The sequence below is a fragment of the Mobula birostris genome, chromosome 7 (genome assembly GCF_030028105.1).
Source record: "Mobula birostris isolate sMobBir1 chromosome 7, sMobBir1.hap1, whole genome shotgun sequence".
NCBI lineage: Eukaryota > Metazoa > Chordata > Chondrichthyes > Myliobatiformes > Myliobatidae > Mobula > Mobula birostris.
Window position 1 is genome coordinate 170,460,374 of NC_092376.1, and position 19,712 is coordinate 170,480,085.

The 19,712-nt window shown below is 41.3% G+C and overlaps 2 protein-coding genes across 2 annotated transcripts in view; one reads left to right on the forward strand and one right to left on the reverse strand.

The window, feature by feature from the left end:
- LOC140200569 (uncharacterized) overlaps positions 1–19,712 on the reverse strand; it is a 556,670-nt gene that overhangs the window by 320,457 nt on the left and 216,501 nt on the right. The gene's annotated exons all lie outside the window — the stretch shown is intronic.
- LOC140200568 (uncharacterized) overlaps positions 5,543–19,712 on the forward strand; it is an 85,248-nt gene continuing 71,078 nt past the window's right edge. Inside the window, exons 1-3 of the mRNA XM_072264081.1 lie at positions 5,543–5,580; positions 8,208–8,330; positions 17,948–18,047. Coding sequence (XP_072120182.1) covers positions 8,211–8,330; positions 17,948–18,047 — 220 coding nt within the window. The 5' untranslated portion in view covers positions 5,543–5,580; positions 8,208–8,210. The remainder of the gene's footprint in view (positions 5,581–8,207; positions 8,331–17,947; positions 18,048–19,712) is intronic.

Here is a 19,712-nt window from a genome sequence, read left to right on the forward strand (position 1 = left end):
CATTATCAGGACAGGTAGGCAAGATAGTCAAGGAATCATGCGGGATTTTTGCCTGAATTGTCAGATTCATTTTATACAGGAGCAGGGAAATACAAGAAAGGCATTTAGATAGGCACATGAATACACTTTCAGTTTCTTAATTCACCCATCTTCCCATCCCATCTATCCGCCTTCTCCCTCACCTGCTCTCATCTATCAGCTGCCAACTTGTACTCAAGTTCAAGGTTAATTGTCATATAGCCATACGTGTATAGACATGAAAACAGCCAAAGGAAACAATGTTCCTCCAGAATAGCTACGGCTGGAATTTCCGGGTGCAACTCGGAAAGGATAAGATAGGTTCATCCCAAAGAAGAAGTGTTTAAAGGGGGGAGGGAGGAGGTCACCATGGCTGACAAGGGAAGTCAAAGACAGCATAAAAGAAGGGAAGATAGCAGTAATATACTGTATGCACTCTGGTCCTAGAGCCTCCCCATCATAGGAAACATCTTCTCCCCATCCACACAATATACACCTAGCAAAATTTGATAAGTTCCAATGAGATTTCTTCTACTTCTTCTAAATTACAGTGAGCAAAGGCAAAGAGTGGTTGTTCGTTCCTCATACAATAAACCTTTCATTCCTGGAATAACTCCCGTGAAGTTCCATTTAACCCTCTCCACTGTCAGCACATCCTTTTTTCAATAAAGGGCCCAAACAGGAGAAAACATGCAGATGCTGGAAATCCAAAGCAATCCACACAAAATGCTAGAGGAACTCAGCAAGCTGGGCAGCATCTATGGAAAACAATAAACAGTCAACGTATGTGCTTACTTTGGAGAGGGTCTAGAGCAGGGTTTAGTGGTTGGATGTCAAAGATTACAGGGAGAAAGCAGAAGGATGGGGTTGAGATGGATAATAAATCAGCCATGATGGAATGATGGAGCAGACTTGATGAGCTGAATAGTTTAATTCTGTTTCTACAGTATATATTATGATATTATAGTCTGAGTATTATCCTCAGGGTAAAAGAGTCCAAATTTAAAGGATATAGATTTACAGTAATAGAAAAAACATAAAGTAAGTTGAAGAACAACTTTTCCACGCAGAGAGTAAAGTCCAAAGTTCAAAGTAAATTTATTATCAGAGTACATACTCATATACAACTATCATCATATAAAGTATCATCATATACAACTCCAAGATTCATTTTCTTGTGGGCATACTCAATAAGTCCATCATAGAAAAATAATATAATAGAACCAATGAAAGACTGCATTGTGTTCAACCAGCGTGCGAAAGAAAACAAATCGTGCAAAAAGAAAAGCGATATAAATAATAATAAAAAATAAATAAGCAATAAATATCAAGAACATGAGATGAAGCGTACTTGAAAGTAAATCCAGTTTGTGTGAACAGTCAAATGATGGAACAAATGGAGTTGAATTAAGTTATCCCCTTTGATTCAAGAAGCTGATGGTTGAGGGGTAATGACTGTTCCTGAAGCTGGTGGTGTAAGTCCTGAGGCTCTTGTACCTTCTATCTAATGGCAGCAGTGAGAAGAGAAGAAGAACTGGGTGGTGGATGCTGCTTTCCTGCAACAATGCTTCATGTAGATGTGCTGGGGAAGGCTTTACCTACAAGAGACTAGGGTGTATGCATTACTTTTTGTAGGATTTTCCATTCAAGGGCACTGGTGTTTCCATACCAGGCTGTAATGTAGCCAGTCAATATGTCCACCACACATCTATAGAAGTTTGTCAAAGTTTTTAATGTCAAACGGAATCTTTGCAAACTCCTCATAATGTAGGGATGCTGTCGTGGTTGATTCATAATTGCACGTTCGTGCTGGGCCCAGGACAGAGTCTCCGAAATAATAACACTGAGAAATTTAAAGTTGCTGACCCGCTTCCGCTCTGACCCCGCAATGAGAACTGGCTCATGGACCACTGCTTTTCTCCTCCTGAAGTTAATAATCAGCTCCTTGGACTTGTTGACATTGACTAAGAGGTTGTTATTATGACACTGCTCAGCCAGATTTTCAGTCTCCCTCCTATATACTGATTCATCATCACCTTCAATTCTGCCTACAACAGTGGAGTTAGAAAACTTCAATATGGCACACAGTCAAAAGTGTGAAACAAGTACTGCAGGGGGCTAAGCACACAGCTTTGTGGTGCATCTGTGCTGATGGAGATCAAGGAGGAGATGTTATTGCCAATCTGAACTGACTGGTGTCAACAAGTGAGGAAATCGAGGAACCAACTGCAAAAGCAGTTATTGAAGGCAATGACGAGGAGCTTGTTGATTAGATTTGCAGAGACGATGGTATTGAATGTTGACCTGTAGTCAATAAACAGTGTCATTGCTGTCTAGATGTTAAGTGAAGAGCCAATGGGATGGTATGTGCTTCAGTAGGCAAACTGGAGTGTATCTAAGTCACTTCTCAGGCAGGAGTTGATATGTTTCATCACCGATCTCTGAAAGCATTTCATCACTGTGGATGTCAGTGCTACAGGATGATAGTTATTAAGACAGATCACCATATTCTTCTTGGGCACCAATATAATTGAAGCCTGCTTGAAGCAGGTGGATACCTCAGACTGCTGAAGTGAAAAGTTAAAAATCTCAGTGAACACTCCAGCCAGTTGATCAGAACAGGTCTTTTAGGACTTGGTCAAGTACCCAGTCTGGGCAAAATACTTTTCGTGTGTTCACCCTCCAGAAGGCTGTTCGCACGTCTGCCTCAGAGACTGAAATCATAGGGTCGTTGTGGGCTATTGGAGTTTGTGATGGTTCCTCCATCTTTTCACAGGCAAAGTGAGCATGGATGGCACTGAGCTCATCTAGAACCGGAGCCCTGCTGTCACCTATGTTGTTTGATTCAACTTTATAAGAGGTGCCCAGACCGAATTGTCAAACACCCTTCATTGACTATAAGACCATAAGACCATAAGATATAGGAGCAGAAGTAGGCCATTTGTCCCATTGAGTCTGCTCCACCATTCAATCTTGGGCTGATCCAATTCTTCCAGTCATCCCCACTCCCCTACCTTCTCCCCATACCCTTTGGTGCCCTGGCTAATCAGAAACCTATCTATCTCTGCCTTAAATATACACAACGACTTGGCCTCTGCAAGAGGACAAGAGGGCACAAGAAGTTCCACAGATTCACCACCGTCGGACAAAAGTAATTTCACCGCATCTCGGTTCTAAATGGACGTCCTTCAATCCTGAAGTTGTGCCCTCTTGTCCTCGAATCCCCTACCATGGGAAATAACTTTGCCATATTAAATCTGTTCAGACCTTCTAACGTTCGAAATGTTTCTATGAGATCCCCCCTCGTTCTCCTGAACTCCAGGGAATACAGTCCAAGAACTGCCAGGCGTTCCTCATACGGTAACCATTTCATTCCTGAAATCAATCTTGTGAATTTTCTCTGAACCACCTCCAATGTCAGTATATCCTTTCTAAAATAATAAAGCACAAAACTGCACACAATACTCCAAGTGTGGTCTCACGAGTACCTTCTAGAGGCTCAACATCACATCCCTGCTCTTATATTCTATACCTCTGGAAATGAATGCATACGTCACATTAGCCTTCTTGACCACCAACTCAACCTGGAGGTTAACCTTTCGGGTATCCTGCACAAGAACTCCCAAGTCCCTTTCCACCTCTGCATTTTGAATTCTCTCGCCATTTAAATAATAGTCTGCCTGTTTATTTCTTCCACCAAAGTGCATGACCATACACTTTCCAACATTGTATTTCATTTCCCATTTCTTTGCCTATTCCTCTAAACTATCTAAGCCTCTCTACAGGCTCTGTGTCCTCAACACTACCTGCTCCTCCACCTGTCTTTGTATAATTGACAAATTTAGCCACAAATACATTAATCCTATAATCCAAATCATTGACATTCATCGTAAAAATCAGCGGTCCCAACATCGACACCTGTGAAACTCCACTGGTAACCGGCAGCCAGCCAGAGTAGGATCCGTTTATTCCCACTCTCTGCTTTCTGCCGATCAGCCAATGCTCCACCCATGCTAGCAACTTCCCTGTAATTCCATAGGCTCTTACCTTGCTAAGCAGCCTCATGTGTAACACTTTGTTAAAGGCCTTCTGAAAATTCAAGTACACTATGTCTACTGCATCTCCTTTGTCTTCCTTGCTTGTAATTTCCTCAAAGAATTGCAGTAGGTTTGTCAGGCAGGATTTTCCTTTCAGGAAACCATGCTGACTTTGACCTATCTTGTCATGTGCCCCCAGGTACTAGATAATCTCAGCGCCAACAATCGATTCCAACAACTTACCAACCACTGATGTCAGGCTAACAGGCCTACAGCTTCCTTTCTGCTGTCTCTCACCCTTCTTGAATAGCAGAGTAACATTTGCAATTTTCCGGTCATCCAGTACAATGCCAGAATCTATCGATTTTTGAAAGATCATCGTTAATATCTCTGCAAACTCTCCAGCAACTTCCTTCAGAACCCAAGGGTGCATTCCATCAGGTCCAGGAGATTTATCCACCCTCAGACCATTAAGCTTCCTGAGCACCTGTCAGTTGTAATTTTCACTGCACAAACTTCACTTCCCTGACACTCTTGAATGTTCGGTATAGTGCAGATGTCTTCCACTGTGAAGACTGATGCAAAATACGCATTCAGTTCCTCTGCCATCTCTGTAACTCTCATTACAATATCTCCAGTGTCATTTTCCATTGGTCCTATATCTACCCTCGACTCTCTTTTACCCTTTATATAATTAAAAAAACTTTCAGTATCTTCTTTGATATGAATCACCAGCTTCCTTTCATAATTCATCCTTTCCTTCCTAATGAACTTCTTAGTTTCCTTCTGCAAGTTTTTAAAAGCTCCCCAATCTTCTATCTTCCCACCAGCTCTGGCTTCCTTGTATGCCCTCTCTTTTGCTTTTACTTTGGCTCTGACTTCACTTGTCAGCCACGGTGGTGTCCTTCTTCCCTTCGAAAATTTCTTATTTGTAATATATCTGTCTTGCACTTGCCTCATTTTTCACAGAAACTCGACTTCAGTTTCATCCGGAATTCTCACTTCACTCTTGACTTGGCTTTGCAGGGATTGTATTTGGATCTCTTGAATCTTTCTGAGGAACACTCTAAATGATTTTGTGGGGACACACTCATCTACAACTGTTTTTATGAAGCCCTTGAGAACTATAATATATTCATTCAGATCCACAGATGAGTCCTTAAACATAACTCAGTCTACTGACTCAAACCAATCCCATAGCCACCCTTCTGCCACCCACAACGATGTCTTTGCTGTCCTAAACTCTGGAGCTTTTCTCCTTCACAAAACAGAAGGAAAATACAGAAGAAAGGTGTGTGTGAGGAAACGGTAATTAACAATGAATACTTAGCACAGTCAGAGATCTACAGCTGCCGGGAAATTATATCTGAATCAGCATAAAATGAGGAACAAACTTCACTACCCATTTCCTGATTTTGTTAACTGGAAATGTCTTTTGAAATGGGGTGTTAACTGTTCACATTGTTCACACTGTTAACATCAGTGGATCAGATGGACACAGGCTCGGCTGTGTAGGTCGCTAAGGGTGAGTGACTTTGGCAACTATGGAAGTTGAGTGCGAGCAGGTCAGCGGGGCCTGGAATATCACTCTAATGTGGGGCCAAGTCAATGGGTATATTTGAAGTGGAGCTGGCTAGGTTCTCGATGAGTAAGGGTGTAAAAAGTCACAATGAGAAGGCAGGAGAACAGAGTTAGGACAGATAATAAATCAGCCGTGATGGAATGTGGAATAGACATTCTGGATTGAATGGTCTAAATCTGCACCTTTGTATTATTGCTGAATGGATAGACAGCAATGTTTCACAGCTGTAGTTTTTCAGTTGAGGAAGTGGTCAGAATAGATTTGAAACTTTGACAAATCAACACCCTGAACCGAAGTTAGCAGAGCCAACAATTTTTATTCCATTTTTAATAGCATTTTTATACAATCAAGAGTATTTCTTGATTTAATTTAAAGTAAGATCTGTGCAGTTCTTTTAATACTGTTTAAAAAGAATATTGGACTCAAACAATGAATAAATATTCTTAAAATTTGATTTGGTTTATTTGGGAGTAACCAGACCTTTAATAAATGAAAATTATTTTTCAAATCAACATTACCTTGAATTGGCATTGGGGCAAAGAAGATCACAAGTTATTCTCAAAAGCTGTGAAGGTCTTGGGGCCATCTGTGAGGTTCTATATGGGAAACACTAAAAAATACAGGAGAAAATTGTATCATTATGAAGATGGTGGCTGGAATTTCTGCCTTAGTTAAAACTGGAAACACACAGTCAATATTAGATTAACTTGCAAAATCTTTTTATTACCTTAAATATCAAATCAATCTCACTTGTCTTTTTTTTTCAACCTATAGTTCACCATGCGGTGTTGTGTCTGCATACAGTTAAAAAGTATCAGGCCACCACAATTCATTAAGAAACATAGAACCCAACAAAACTGACCATGTTCCTTTCATTACGGCATATTCTGTCACTTACCATTACCTTGCACATTTGATGCCCCCCGAAAACCTTTAAAATAATGATGTTCCAAGTCTAAATTCTTCCAATACATTTTTGAGTTCAGTAACGTCCTGTTTGTGGATTGTCCAAATTAGCTATTCCAAGCTGATTTTTCATTGGCTCAAACACACTTAACACGAGTCATTCCTGAACCCTGAACTGAAGAAGAAGAGGAAGCTCGACAGCCCTGTGGTTTCTCTTGAGATGTTGTCACTCACGATGCGGAGTCTGGGGAATTCAGCCTGTTGTGTGTCACTATATTCGTAACTTGCATGTCAGTCTGTGGAATCCTTCATGAGTATCTTCCCACAAGGTAGGTAACCTCACTGTTATCTCACCTCAAGGAAAGGAGATCTTTAAATGAGGTCAAACAATTGAACTCAGTGTTAATTATCTTATACTCTTTGATATTTCACTCTTTCAATCAGTTCTACTGTTGCGTTCTGTCTCACTGTCAATTAAACAAGGGCTTTAAGACATTGCTTATTTGTTCTTTTACTTAGTTTTCTCTCAATTGCAATAAAGGAGGGTTCTCATAGATCAATGGCCAGAATCCCATATTAAACTCATTTTAAGCTTCCCTTCTTGTTGCCTGGTCAATACAACACTTTCAAAGTCAAAATGGATTTAATTTTTCCTGTTTCCTCATGGACGCTTTGGGACTGTTTAAGATTTTCATTCTCCCTCACCATTCTGCTGCCTGTTCAGTTCATGGCCTGAGCAGTGAGTTCAAACTTACCTGGAACCATTTTGCTGGGAAGAGTGTACGTGAACATCTCAGACAAACTGAATGGGCAGCTCCTTAAGGTGGGATTGAAATTACAGATCGGCAGCAGTAATTCTAGAATTTCCTCAGTCAGAAGTTGCATGAGTGTGCGAAAATGGTAGTGGGCAACAAGGAAGGCCACCAAAGCTTGCAGTGGCATAGAAATCAGCTGGGAAAATGGGCTGAAAAATGGCAGATGAGATTTAATGAGATAAAACGGCTTCCGCAGATTCAACTGCCAGCAGAATCCTCAATGGCAGTTGGGGCCACTGATTGAGTGGGTGGGGACTGTGGTGTGGAGGAGCCTAGCAGTTTGGAAAGGGTTAGTTTGTAGCCTATGGCTGCTAAAGGGAGGGGGTGTTGAGATTGAAGGAGGAGGGTGGGAAACTGCGGAATACTCCAGAAGTAAGGGTAGCCAAAAAAGGGGTGCATCAAGTGAAAGACCTGAAGTAATGGGGGACAACAAATTGAGGAAAATGGGTGAATTGGAGGAATTTATAGTTCTGTATAAAAGTAAAGGTCAGAAGGAAGGGGAAGCAGGATTTAGAGCCCTTAATCCTTTGAAAGTGGCAGCAGCGTTAGAGAACCAAATAGGTAAAGGATTCCAGGCCAAGATTTTGTCTAATGGATTGCTGAAAATTTGTTGCAAAGATATTGACCAATATAACAGTGCTAAAATGTTGGGAAAATTGGTTGTAAAAGTGGAGTGTATTACTCTGAAAGAAAGGAAGGGAGTTAAGGGGGTAGTGTATGGTATTTGGTTTGGCATGACTGAAAAGGAAATTTTGGACAATATTAAAGGTGGTCGAGTGATTGAAGCCAAACGATTAAAATCGAGAGAGGGTGATAACTGGGATTCTTCTGTTCTTCTGGCTTTTGCAGGTGATGTTCTTCCAACTAGAGTCTATCTTGGGTGCATGTCTTATCAAGTTAGAGAATACATTAGACCTCACTCACGCTGTTATACTTGCCAGAGATTTGGACACGTTGCTGGTTCATGTCGAGGTAAAGGAAGATGTATGAAATGTGGAGAGGATCATGATATTAAAGCATGTAAGGCAGCGGTGCATAACTGCAGTAACTGTGGAGGGGACCATACAGCGGCATTCAGAGGATGTGAGTATTTTAGTAAGGCAAAGCAGATTCAGGATGTTAGTATCCAACAAAAGATATCATATGCTGAGGCAGTAAAGAAAGTTGATAGACAGCAAGGGATAAGTAAAGAAAAGACTGGAATGATGGGGAGTCAGTTCATTCCTAGTTATCCAACTACGATTCCTTCAGGCATGTTGTTGATGACTAAAAAGTCTTTTTTGGCGTTTGTTGTTGATGTACTGGTCAGGGCTAAAACTACAGTCAAGAGGTCGGATATGATAAAAGTAGTTGTTGGAACTACAGAGAGATTCCTTGATATAAAATAGATTTTGCCGGAAAAATTACATGAGTATATGACAGACAAACAATCACTGAATACTTCCCAGTTGTCGGGGTCAGAGAGTACGGAGGAGCTTTATGTGGATGAAGAGGCCAATAGTTAGTATTTGGATGTTCTTAATATTACAATGGAATGCAAGAAGTTTATCTGCAAATGGTCAAGAATTAAAAAGATTTGTTGGAACTTTTAAAGACAAGCCTGATTTAATCTGTATAGAGGAGACATGGTTGAAGCCTCATTTCGATTTTGTGATCCCTGGATATGATAGTTTGAGAGCTGACAGAATGGGTAAATCTGGTGGAGGGTGTGCAACTTTCTTAAAAACAGGACTCCAGTTTAGAAGACTTGATTTTAAATCTCACCTTGAAATTATGGCTGTGGAGGTTTGGCGCTCTCGTGGTCAAATAACTTTGATTAACTTTTATAATCTAGGAATATGATGTTATCAGATTTGGATGAAATTATGAATAAGGTAAAATCCCCAGTAATCTGGGTTGTCGATTTCAATGCCCATAATCCTATATGGGGTAGTGAAAGTAAAGATAGTAATGGAGCGGTAGTAGAGGAGTTTCTAGATAAATACAACATGGTACTGCTAAATGATGGAAGGCCTACAAGATTTAATATTGTGAAGAATATTTGTAGTCACTTTGACTTACCTATCACTTCCTCAAATTTAGCTAGGGTTGGGGAATTGGATGTTATGGACAGATACACACTAGGAAGTGATCACTATCCTATAATATGTAGATTTGGTAGAAATTTGATAGTAGAAGTTGAGGAGAGGTCTGATAGGTATAATTTTTCTTTGGCTCATTGGGATGAGTACCAGGAGAAAGCTGTGGATATCACAGAAGGAATTAATAGCGAGTGCTCCATAGATGATTGGAAAGAATCCTTCTCTTCTATAATTCATAAAGTTGTTCAGTTGACTATTCCGCGAAAGAATGTTCCTAAGGGTCGACCACTAGTTCCGTGGTGGAATAAGAATTTTGATATAGCAGCAAGAAACAGAAATAGAGTTTACAGGAAATTAAGAAAATACCCAGTGTTAGATAACGTTATGAAGTATAAAAAGAAAAGAGCAGTAGCAAGGAGAGTAATTAAAAATGCAGAGAGAGATAGTTGGAGAAGATTTCATGGAACCCTGAGCCCTGAGACACCTATAAAGCAGGTATGGACGATCATTCACAGAATGTCAGGGATATATAGGAGACCATCTATCCCAGCTTTGCTGGAAGGAGATATTGAAGCTGTAACCAATAAGGAAAAGGCTGATATGTTTGTAGAGGTGTTCCAAGCATTACACAGTTCTGGAGAGTTAGGTGATTTGAGAAAGGAAATTATGTTAAAGGAAAGTTGGAAATTCGACAGGAGTTTGGATGATAATAGCTCCATAAATTTGTTTTTCTCCCTTCAGGAATTGCAGGAAGCTGAGCAATCAGGTTCAAACACTTCTCCTGGTAGGGATGGACTATGTTATGAATTGCTTAAGCATTTAGATGACTCTGTATTAATAGAAATTCTAGCATTGTTTAATTCAGTGTGGAAAGAAGGGAAATTACCAGTAGAACGCAAGCATGAGGTGGTAGTTCCAGTTTTAAAGCCAGGAAAGGACGTGTCTAGACCTAGTTCATATCGGCCTATAGCTTTAACGTCAGGGCTTTGTAAAATTGTGGAACGAATGGTCACCAACAGACTTGTTTATTTTTTGGAAAATAAGGGACATTTTGCTGCCTATCAAAAATGGTTTTAGAACTGGAAGATCAACAATGGAATCTGTTGCCCTTTTACGTTTGTAGATCATGATATTAAAAAAGTGTTTAAATTAGAGAAGTGATGGTATATGTATTTCTAGATATTGAAAGAGCATATGACTCACTATGGAGGGATGGCTTATTAATTAAACTCTATGATGCGGGAATTAGAGGTAGAATGTTTAATTGGATCAAAGATTTCCTTAAGGAAAGGACAATTCAAGTAATGATAGGCAGATCAAGCTCCAAGTCAGTTAAAATAGGTAATGGTACCCCTGAAGGAAGTGTCATTAGTCCAATTCTTTTTAATGTCATGATAAGTGATTTCTTTGATCAGGTAGGGACCGAATTTGGCAAATCATTGTTTGCAGACGATGGTGCAATCTGGAAAAGAGGAAGAAATATCAAGTATATATTAAGGCAGCTACAAAAGGCTTTAAGATCAGTTGAAAACTGGGCTAATAAATGGGGTTTCAGGATTTCTGCTTCGAAGTCCAAATATATGATTTTTGGCTTTAGAAGAAAGATTCCTGATTGTGAATTGTATCTATATGATTCTCCACTAGAAAAAGTCAAGGTATTCAAGTTTTTATGTGTCTGGTTTGATGAAAGACTTACTTGGAGGGTTCATATAGATAAAACAATTGGAAAGTGTGAGAAAGTTTTCAATGTTATGAGAAGTATTGCTGGATGCGACTGGGGAGCAGGGTGGGAAACTATGTACTTAATATATCTAGCTATGATTAGATCAGTTATAGATTATGGTTGTATTGCTTATGGTTCTGCTGCTACGGCAGTGCTTGGAAAACTAGACACTGTACAGTCCAAAGCACTTAGACTCTGTTGTGGAGCTTTTAGAACAACATCAGTCCCGGCATTATGTGTGGAGATGGGAGAAGTGCCTCTGCACTTAAGACGAATTCAGCTGGGCCTGCAGTATTGGGCAAAACTAAATGGATTCAATCACAGCTGTCCTCCAAAGTGTCTTTTGCAGGGGAAGTTGGAGTGCCAAAGTAAAATTAAAAGATACCCATTTTTAGATTTGGTTAATAACTGGGCTGTGAAATTGAAACTGACTGAGGAAGACATAATTGACCAAATTTGCTTGCCACCCATCCCTTTTTGGCTCTTTCCAGAACCAGAAGTAGACCTATTCCTCCTTTTTTAGCTTCAAGGAAGCAGTGCAATTTTATCAGCGTTGATCACAAATGAATATTTAAATAATAAATGGGGAACCTCTTGGAGTTAAGATTGGTCAGCAGGTTTCGGATGGTGTTTCTGCCTTTGCAACAGAATTATTAGCAATCCTCTGGGCCTTATGGTGGATCGAAGACTCTTGACCACATAGGGTTATCATCTGTTTGGATTCTGCTACTGTTTTAGAGGCTATCAAAGGGAATAAATCGAAAGCTCGTCCTGACATAGTTATTGAGATTCTCTTAGTGTCATTTAGAGTAGGGAAGATGGGCTGTGAAGTTAGATTTTCATGGATACCTGGGCATGCTGGGGTGGAAGGAAATGAAATTGTGGATGGCATTGCAAAGTCTTCCTTACAGAGCTGGCAAGTAGAAATTAGAGTTCCACTAGGCAGAGCAGAATTGAGAAGTAGGATTAAAAATGGTATAGAGAAGAAGTGGCAGGAGGATTTGAAAAATGAATTAAGGGGCAGGTATTATTTTTCTAGTCACCCACTAGTTAAAAAGGTCTCAGACTGTTACTTTTTAAGTTGTAGAGATATGGTGAAATTAACAAGACTTAGGTTGGGGCATTGTGGGTTAAACTATTACTTAAAGATAATAGGAAAACATCCTACTGGATTACATGACTGTGGTAGTCCAGAGACAGTCCAGCATGTTTTGCTGAGCTGTAATCAATACAAAATTGAAAGAAGCATATTATTCAAGAGGCTATCTGGCTTGAATTTATTTTGGTTTTCTATCAAATCTTTGTTTGGCCATCAAGAGAATCAACATCTGATTGAAGAGCTTATTATTCAGTTTATACTTGAGACTAGGTTATATTCGAGAATTTGAGTTCCTTGAAGTTCTATAATTAATTATATATCCTGTGGAGGGCTGTAATATGCCTAGATGCATCTAAACAGCCGGAAATAGAAGAAGAAGAAGAAGAAGAAGAAGAAGAAGAAGAAGAAGAAGAAGAAGAAGAAGAAGAAGAAAAAGAAGAAGAAGAAGAAGAAGAAGAAGAAGAAGAAGAAGAAGAAGAAGAAGAAGAAGAAGAAGAAGAAGAAGAAGAAGAAAAGAAGAAGAAGAGATTTAATGCAGACAAGTGTGAGGTGTTGCACTTTGGGAGGACAAACCAGGGTAGGTCTTTCACCGTGAATGGTAGTGCATTGAGGAATGTGGTCGAAAAAAGGGATCCGAGTATACCATAAGACCATAAGACAAAGGAGCAGAAGTAGGCCATTCAGCCCATCGAGTCTGCTCCACCATTTTATCATGAACTGATCCATTTTCTCCAATTTAGTCCCACTCCCCTGCCTTCTCACCATAACCTTTGATGCCCTGTCTACTCAGATACCTATCAATCTCTGCCTTAAATACACCCAGTGACCTGGCCTCCACTGCTGCCCGTGGCAACAAATTCCATAGATTCACCACTCTCTGACTAAAAAAATTTCTTCGCATTTCTGTTCTGAAAGGGCGCCCTTCAATCCTTAAGTCATGCCCTCTCGTACTAGACTCCCCCATCATGGGAAACAACTTTGCCACATCCACTCTGTCCATGCCTTTTAACATTCCAAACGTTTCTATGAGGTCTCCCCTCATTCTTCTAAACTCCAAGGAATACAGTCCAAGAGCGGACAAACATTCCACATATGTTAACCCTCTCATTCCCGGAATCATTCTAGTGAATCTTCTCTGTACCCTCTCCAACGTCAGCAGATCCTTTCTTAAATAAGGAGACCAAAACTGCCTACAGTACTCCAAGTGAGGTCTCACCAGCGCCTTATAGAACCTCAACATCACATCCCTGCTCCTGTACTCTCTTCCTCTAGAAATGAATGCCAACATTGCATTCGCCTTCTTCACTACTGACTCAACCTGGAGGTTAACTTTAAGAGTATCCTGTACGAGGACTCCCAAGTCCCGTTGCATCTCAGAACTTTGAAGTCTTTCCCCATTTAAATAATAGTCTGCCCGTTTATTTTTTCTGCCAAAGTGCATAACCATACACTTTCCAACATTGTACTTCATTTGCCACTTCTCTGCCCATTCTTCCAATCTATCCAAGTCTCTCTGCAGACTCTCCGTTTCCTCAGCACTACTGGCCCCTCCACCTATCTTCGTATCGTCAGCAAACTTAGCCACAAATCCATCTATTCCATAATCCAAATCGTTGATGTGCAATGTAAAAAGAAACGGCCCCAACACTGATTCCTGTGGAACACCACTAGTAACCAGCAGTCAACCAGAATAGGATCCCTTTATTCCCACTCTCTCTTTACTGCCAATCAGCCAATGCTCTATCCACATATGTTACTTTCCCGTAATTCCATGGGCTCTTATCTTGTTAAGTAGCCTCATGTGTGGCACCTTGTCAAAGGCCTTCTGAAAATCCAAATATACAACATCCACTGCATCTCCCTTGTCTAGCCTAATGGAAATTTCCTCAAAAAATTGTAATAGGTTTGTCAGGCAGGATTTTCCTTTAAGGAATCCATGCTGAGTTCTGCCTATCTTGTCATATGCCTCCAGGTACTCTGTAACCTCATCCTTGACAATCGACTCCAACAACTTCCCAACCACTGATGTCAAGCTAACAGGTCTATAATTTCCTTTTTGCTTCCTTGCCCCCTTCTTAAATAGTGGAGTGACATTTGCAATCTTCCAGTCCTCCGGAACCATGCCAGAATCTATCGACTTTTGAAAGATCATCGCTAATGCCTCCGCAATCTCCACAGCTACTTCCTTCAGAACACAAGGGTGCATTCCATCTGGTCCAGGAGATTATCTACCTTTAGCCTATTCAGCTTCCTGAGTATTTTCTCTGTCGTAATTGTGACTGCGCACACTTCTCTTCCCTGCCACCCTTGAGTGTCCGGTATACTGCTGTCTTGCTCAGTGAAGACTGATGCAAAATACTTGTTCAGTTCCTCTGCCATCTCCTCATCTCCCATTACAATTTCTCCAGCATCATTTTCTGTCGGTCCTATATCTACTCTCACCTGTCTTTTACTCTTTATGTACTTGAAAAAGCTTTTAGTATCCTCTTCGATATTATTTGCTCGCTTCCTTTCATAGTTAATCTTTTCTCTCTTAATGACCTTCTTGGTTTCCTTTTGTAAGGTTTTAAAAACTTCCCAATCCTCTCTCTTCCCACTAATTTTTGCTTCCTTGTATGCCCTCTCTTTTGCTTTAACTTTGGCTTTGACTTCTCTTGTCAACCATGGTTGCATCCTTTTTCCACTCGAAAATTTCTTCTTTTTTGGAATATACCTGTCTTGCACATTCCTCATTTCTCGCATAAATCCCAGCCACTGCTGCTCTGCTGTCTGTCCCGCCAGTGTCTCTTTCCAGTCAACTTTGGCCAGTTCCTCTCTCATGCCACTGTAATTTCCTTTACTCCACTGAAATACCGACACATCAGATTTCGGCTTCTCTTTTTCTAATTTCACAGTGAACTCAATCATGTTATGATCACTGCCTCCTAAGGGTTCCTTCACCTCAATCTCTCCAATCACCTCCGGTTCATTACACAATACCCAATCCAGTACAGCCGATCCCCTAGTAGGCTCAACAACAAGCTGTTCTAAAAAGCCATCTTGCAGACATTCTAAAAATTCTCTCTCTTGAGATCCAGTGCTGACCTGATTTTCCCAATCTAATTGCATGTTAAAATCCCCCACCATTATCATAACACTGCCCTTCTGACAAGCCCTTTCTATTTCCAGTTGTAATTTGTAGTCCACATCCCTGCAGCTGTTTGGAGGCCTATAAATAACTGCCATCAGGGTCCTGTTACCCCTGCTATTTCTCAGCTCAACCCATAAAGTTTCTGCACCGTCCGATCCTATATCACCTCTTTCTAATGATTTAATATCATTTCTTACCGATAAAGCCACGCCTCTCCCTCTGCCTACCATCCTATCCTTCCGATACACCATGTATCCTTGGACGTTCAGCTCCCAGAGACATGCATCCTTTAGCCAGGTCTCATTGATGGCCACAATATCATACCTGCCAATCTGTAGCTGTACAACAAAATCATCCACCTTATTCTTATGCTGCGTGCATTTAAATACAACACCTTAAGACCAATATTTGATACTTTTTGCTTTGATTTCACCGCAACTTTATTGCACTGCAACTCATCCCAATGGCTACAAATTTGCCGCATCACCTGCCTGTCCTTCCTGACATCTTTACTGCTCACTATCTTAGATTTATTTCTGTTTTCCCCTTCCTCTGCTCTATCATTCCGGTTCCCATCTCCCTGCCAAATTAGTTTAAACCCTCCCTAACAGCTCTATTAAACTTTTCCGCCAGGATATTGGTCCCCTTCGGGTTCAGGTGTAACCTGTCCTTACAGATTTATAATTCCGTGAAAGTGTCTTCACAGATAGGCAGGTTCTTAAAGAGAGCTTTTGGTACATTGGCTTTCATAGATCAGAATATTGGATAGAGGAATTGGAATGTTTTGTTGGAATTGTGTCTGTAATGGCTTCTCTGTAATATTTCACTGCTAAAGCTAATGTAATGGCTTCACTGTAATGTTCACTGCTGAAGTAATGGTTTCTCTGTAGCAGCAATATTTGGTTTATGGCTGGAGATAACAGAGCTGTAGGATGCATATTAGCCAATTGGAGATTGTTGCTTTGTCCTGTGTATTTGGAAGGATGTTTTTTTCGCGGTCTTTGTGTCGAGGAGAAATGAAGAGGGAAGACGCGTGTGGAGAGAGCTGGTAGACCACCGGACGGAGTGGACTGGTATTTGAGGGTCCGATGGTCGGCGACGTTCGGAGGAGACCGATGGTGGAGGAAGGACTAATGAGTGAGCTCCAATGTGAACTTTTGACTTGAATTGGGCTTTTTTAAAATTTTCATTACTCTCCCTCTATTCAGATTAAGATTCATAAAGATCAATCATTTAATTGCATATGGTGTACTGTCTGAGATTCTTCATTGTGGGTTTGTAACTGGGGGTACATTACACGGCATCCACACAAACGTGATTACCCACTTTGGTGGGGTTGAGGGCTGTTTCCCCTAGACGAGCACGAGCTGGGCGAGGCTCAGGGTTACATGTCATATGTGAGTGAGGCCAAATTTGGAGTATTGGATGCAGTTTCAGTCACCTACGTACAGGAGAGTTATCAATAAGATTGAAAAAATGCCAAATAAATTTACAATGATTTTGCTGGGACTTGAGGACCTGACAGCTAAGAAAAGATTGAATAGGTTAGTACTTTGTTCCCTGGAGTGTAGGCGAATGAGGGGTGATTTGATAGAGTTAAACAAATCATGAGGAGGATAGATAGGTAAATACATGCAGACTCTTTCCTCTGTGGTTTGGTGAGACTGGAACTAGAGGTCATAAGTTATGAGTGAAAGGTGAATTATTTAAGGGAAAACTGACAGGGAGCTTCTTCACTCAGTGGATGGTGAGTGTGGAACAAGATATCAGCAGATGTGATGGATGTGGATCTGATTGAATAATTTAAGAGAAGTTTGGATAAATACATGGATGGGAGGGCTATGGTCCAGGTGCAGGTTGATGGAACTTTGCAGAATAATAGTTTGTCATGAACTGGATGGAGTGCTGTTCTTGTTTCTGTGCTGTAGTGCTCTGTGAATCTCTGTGGATCTGTGATTTCAATTGCACCATTTAAGAGGAGTTAGCAAAGGTATGTGGATGAAGAGAGGCATGGAGGGCTATGGACTGAATGCAGATAGGAGGCAAAACACCAGGCTGGCTCAGACAAATGGGCCAAAGGGCCTGTTTCAGTGTTAGTGATGACCATGAAACTCTTGTAAAAAATTACTAAATTTCATTCTATTCCATCCACGCCCAGCCTGGACTGTACCCCATATGATTCATAAAATGTGATTGACTCCAAACTTGTTTCACAGACCCTTCAATTCACAAGTAATTCAGGGTTGGCACTAAATGTCAACCTCATCAGTGATGCACATAAACACTCAGTCTCAGTTGCAACTCACAAGAGTGGAGCTTGCTGTGGTCCTCTGCTGCTGTAGCCATTCCACATTGAGGTTCGAAACGTTGTGCATTCAGAAATGTTCCTGCACACCACTGTTGTAACGTGCTTAATGAAGAATAATTTGCCAAACTTGTAACTCACTTCAGGCTCTCTACAGTGAAACTCAGCGGTGGGGGGCGCTGACTCGTGCTGTCTGTGGGCTCCGGTGGGTTCCTGCTGCTCAGTCTAAAACTGCACTTCATCTCTTACAGGAAACCCACAAAATGAGGCTGACGTTTCACTGCAGAAGTTTGCCAGCTGGTTTGATGTTTAATTTCTTTGTTCTACTTCTTCATCCTGTTTCCACTCAAAGTAAGTGGTTTTTCTTCACCAATCACAACCACATTGTTTTATTATTGTCCATGTAAACTTGCTGCCCATTTTCAAACTCACATTCCTCTCTGAGTCCTTGAATGTGCTGCTGTCTCACAATCCATCCCATTATTAACAGAGTTCCATTTCTGAGCTTCTCCCACCAGGACTCTTCCCTTCTGCACCAACAGTTTCTGTCACAGTCAGAAATGACACCCAGTGAGTACGTTGCAGAGGGAAACTCTCCCTCTTTATCCTGCCCAGTTTGTCTGTAGCCTTTGATACAGCTGTCCACAATATCTCCTCCAACAACTCCCCACCACAGTCCAGCCGAGTGGAACTGCTCTCACCTTGCTGATCCATTTGTAGCTTGAGACTCACCCGCAATTTCTTCACTTCACCTCCTGTACATTTTCCCCAGGCTCCCTCTGACAACCTATCCTGGGATCCTCCTGTTACATACCCCGTAACTGGGTTGCCAAACCAGCAGAAATGGATCACTCAGTTGGAGTCTGGGTTACTGGAACTAAGTAAGTTTTATTAAAGAAATAAGCAACACAGTACTCTGATCGAAAGAATAATAAATGCAACAGTTCAGCAATGATAAACACACATGTACACAGAATTAAGATAACAGGATCAATCAAGCTCTATCGTCGTCTAGGGGTCAATGACCAGTTTCAAAGTGACGCAAAGTTCAGTTCAATTGAGTTCAGTTCAGTTCACGGTAATCCCTGCCGTGCCGGTGGACGGGGGTGGGGGAAGGAGAGAGAGAGCGAAAGCAAATGAATATTCAAAACAGCTTCCACACAGACCTTCGATATTCCTCGCAGTCAGCTTTCGGGTGAGCCCTTTGTAATGTCTTCTGAGGTCACCAACTGTGACCTCTCTGTTTCAGATACGATCGTTCCTCAGCAGTGAACCCAGCACCCAGGTAACGGCGGACACACAGCAGGTTCCCGCCGATCGTACCTTTCCACCCTGTGTGTCCCTGGCTTGGTCCCGCGACCAGCCCTCCACAAACTCCCACCGACTTGTGGGAGGCGCACCGCTTCCAGGGTCTCGTTACCTCGTGGTGTTGTGTGTCAGTGCCTTAGCGAACCTGTCCCTTTTTATCCCCCTGTTGGGGTATCGCCTGTCCATCACTTCAAACAGTGCAGGGTTCAAAGAGGAGCCGATCTTGACAATACCCAGACCGCTGTCTCCTTCCGTTAATCTCTCTCGTCTCTTCATTAACATTTCCAAATGCTGCTCCATTTTCTTACTTATCTCTCTCTCCTGAAGACAGGTGGCAGATCAACTGTTGATCCCACTGGTGATAGCACAGGACAGTCAACATCTTAGTCTATGTGTACTTTCGTCACACTCCTAATTCTCATTTTATAGCACTCTTTGATGACGCCAACCGAAAACTGATTCTTGCTTCCAATAGTCAACTGTCAACACCTCCTCGAGCTTGCCAATCCCTCTCTAGAACCCTCCACAATCTCTAAACTTGCAGATTGCATGTGGAGTGCCCAATACAGGAAGAGTAAATATTACACACACACACACAATCACTCAACACTATTTCCTTGCAGAATGATGATATCTGCTGGCAACTGTCTGAGGCTGAAAACACAATAGCAAACATAGTGCCTTATTTACCAGGAGATGGGCTTTCAT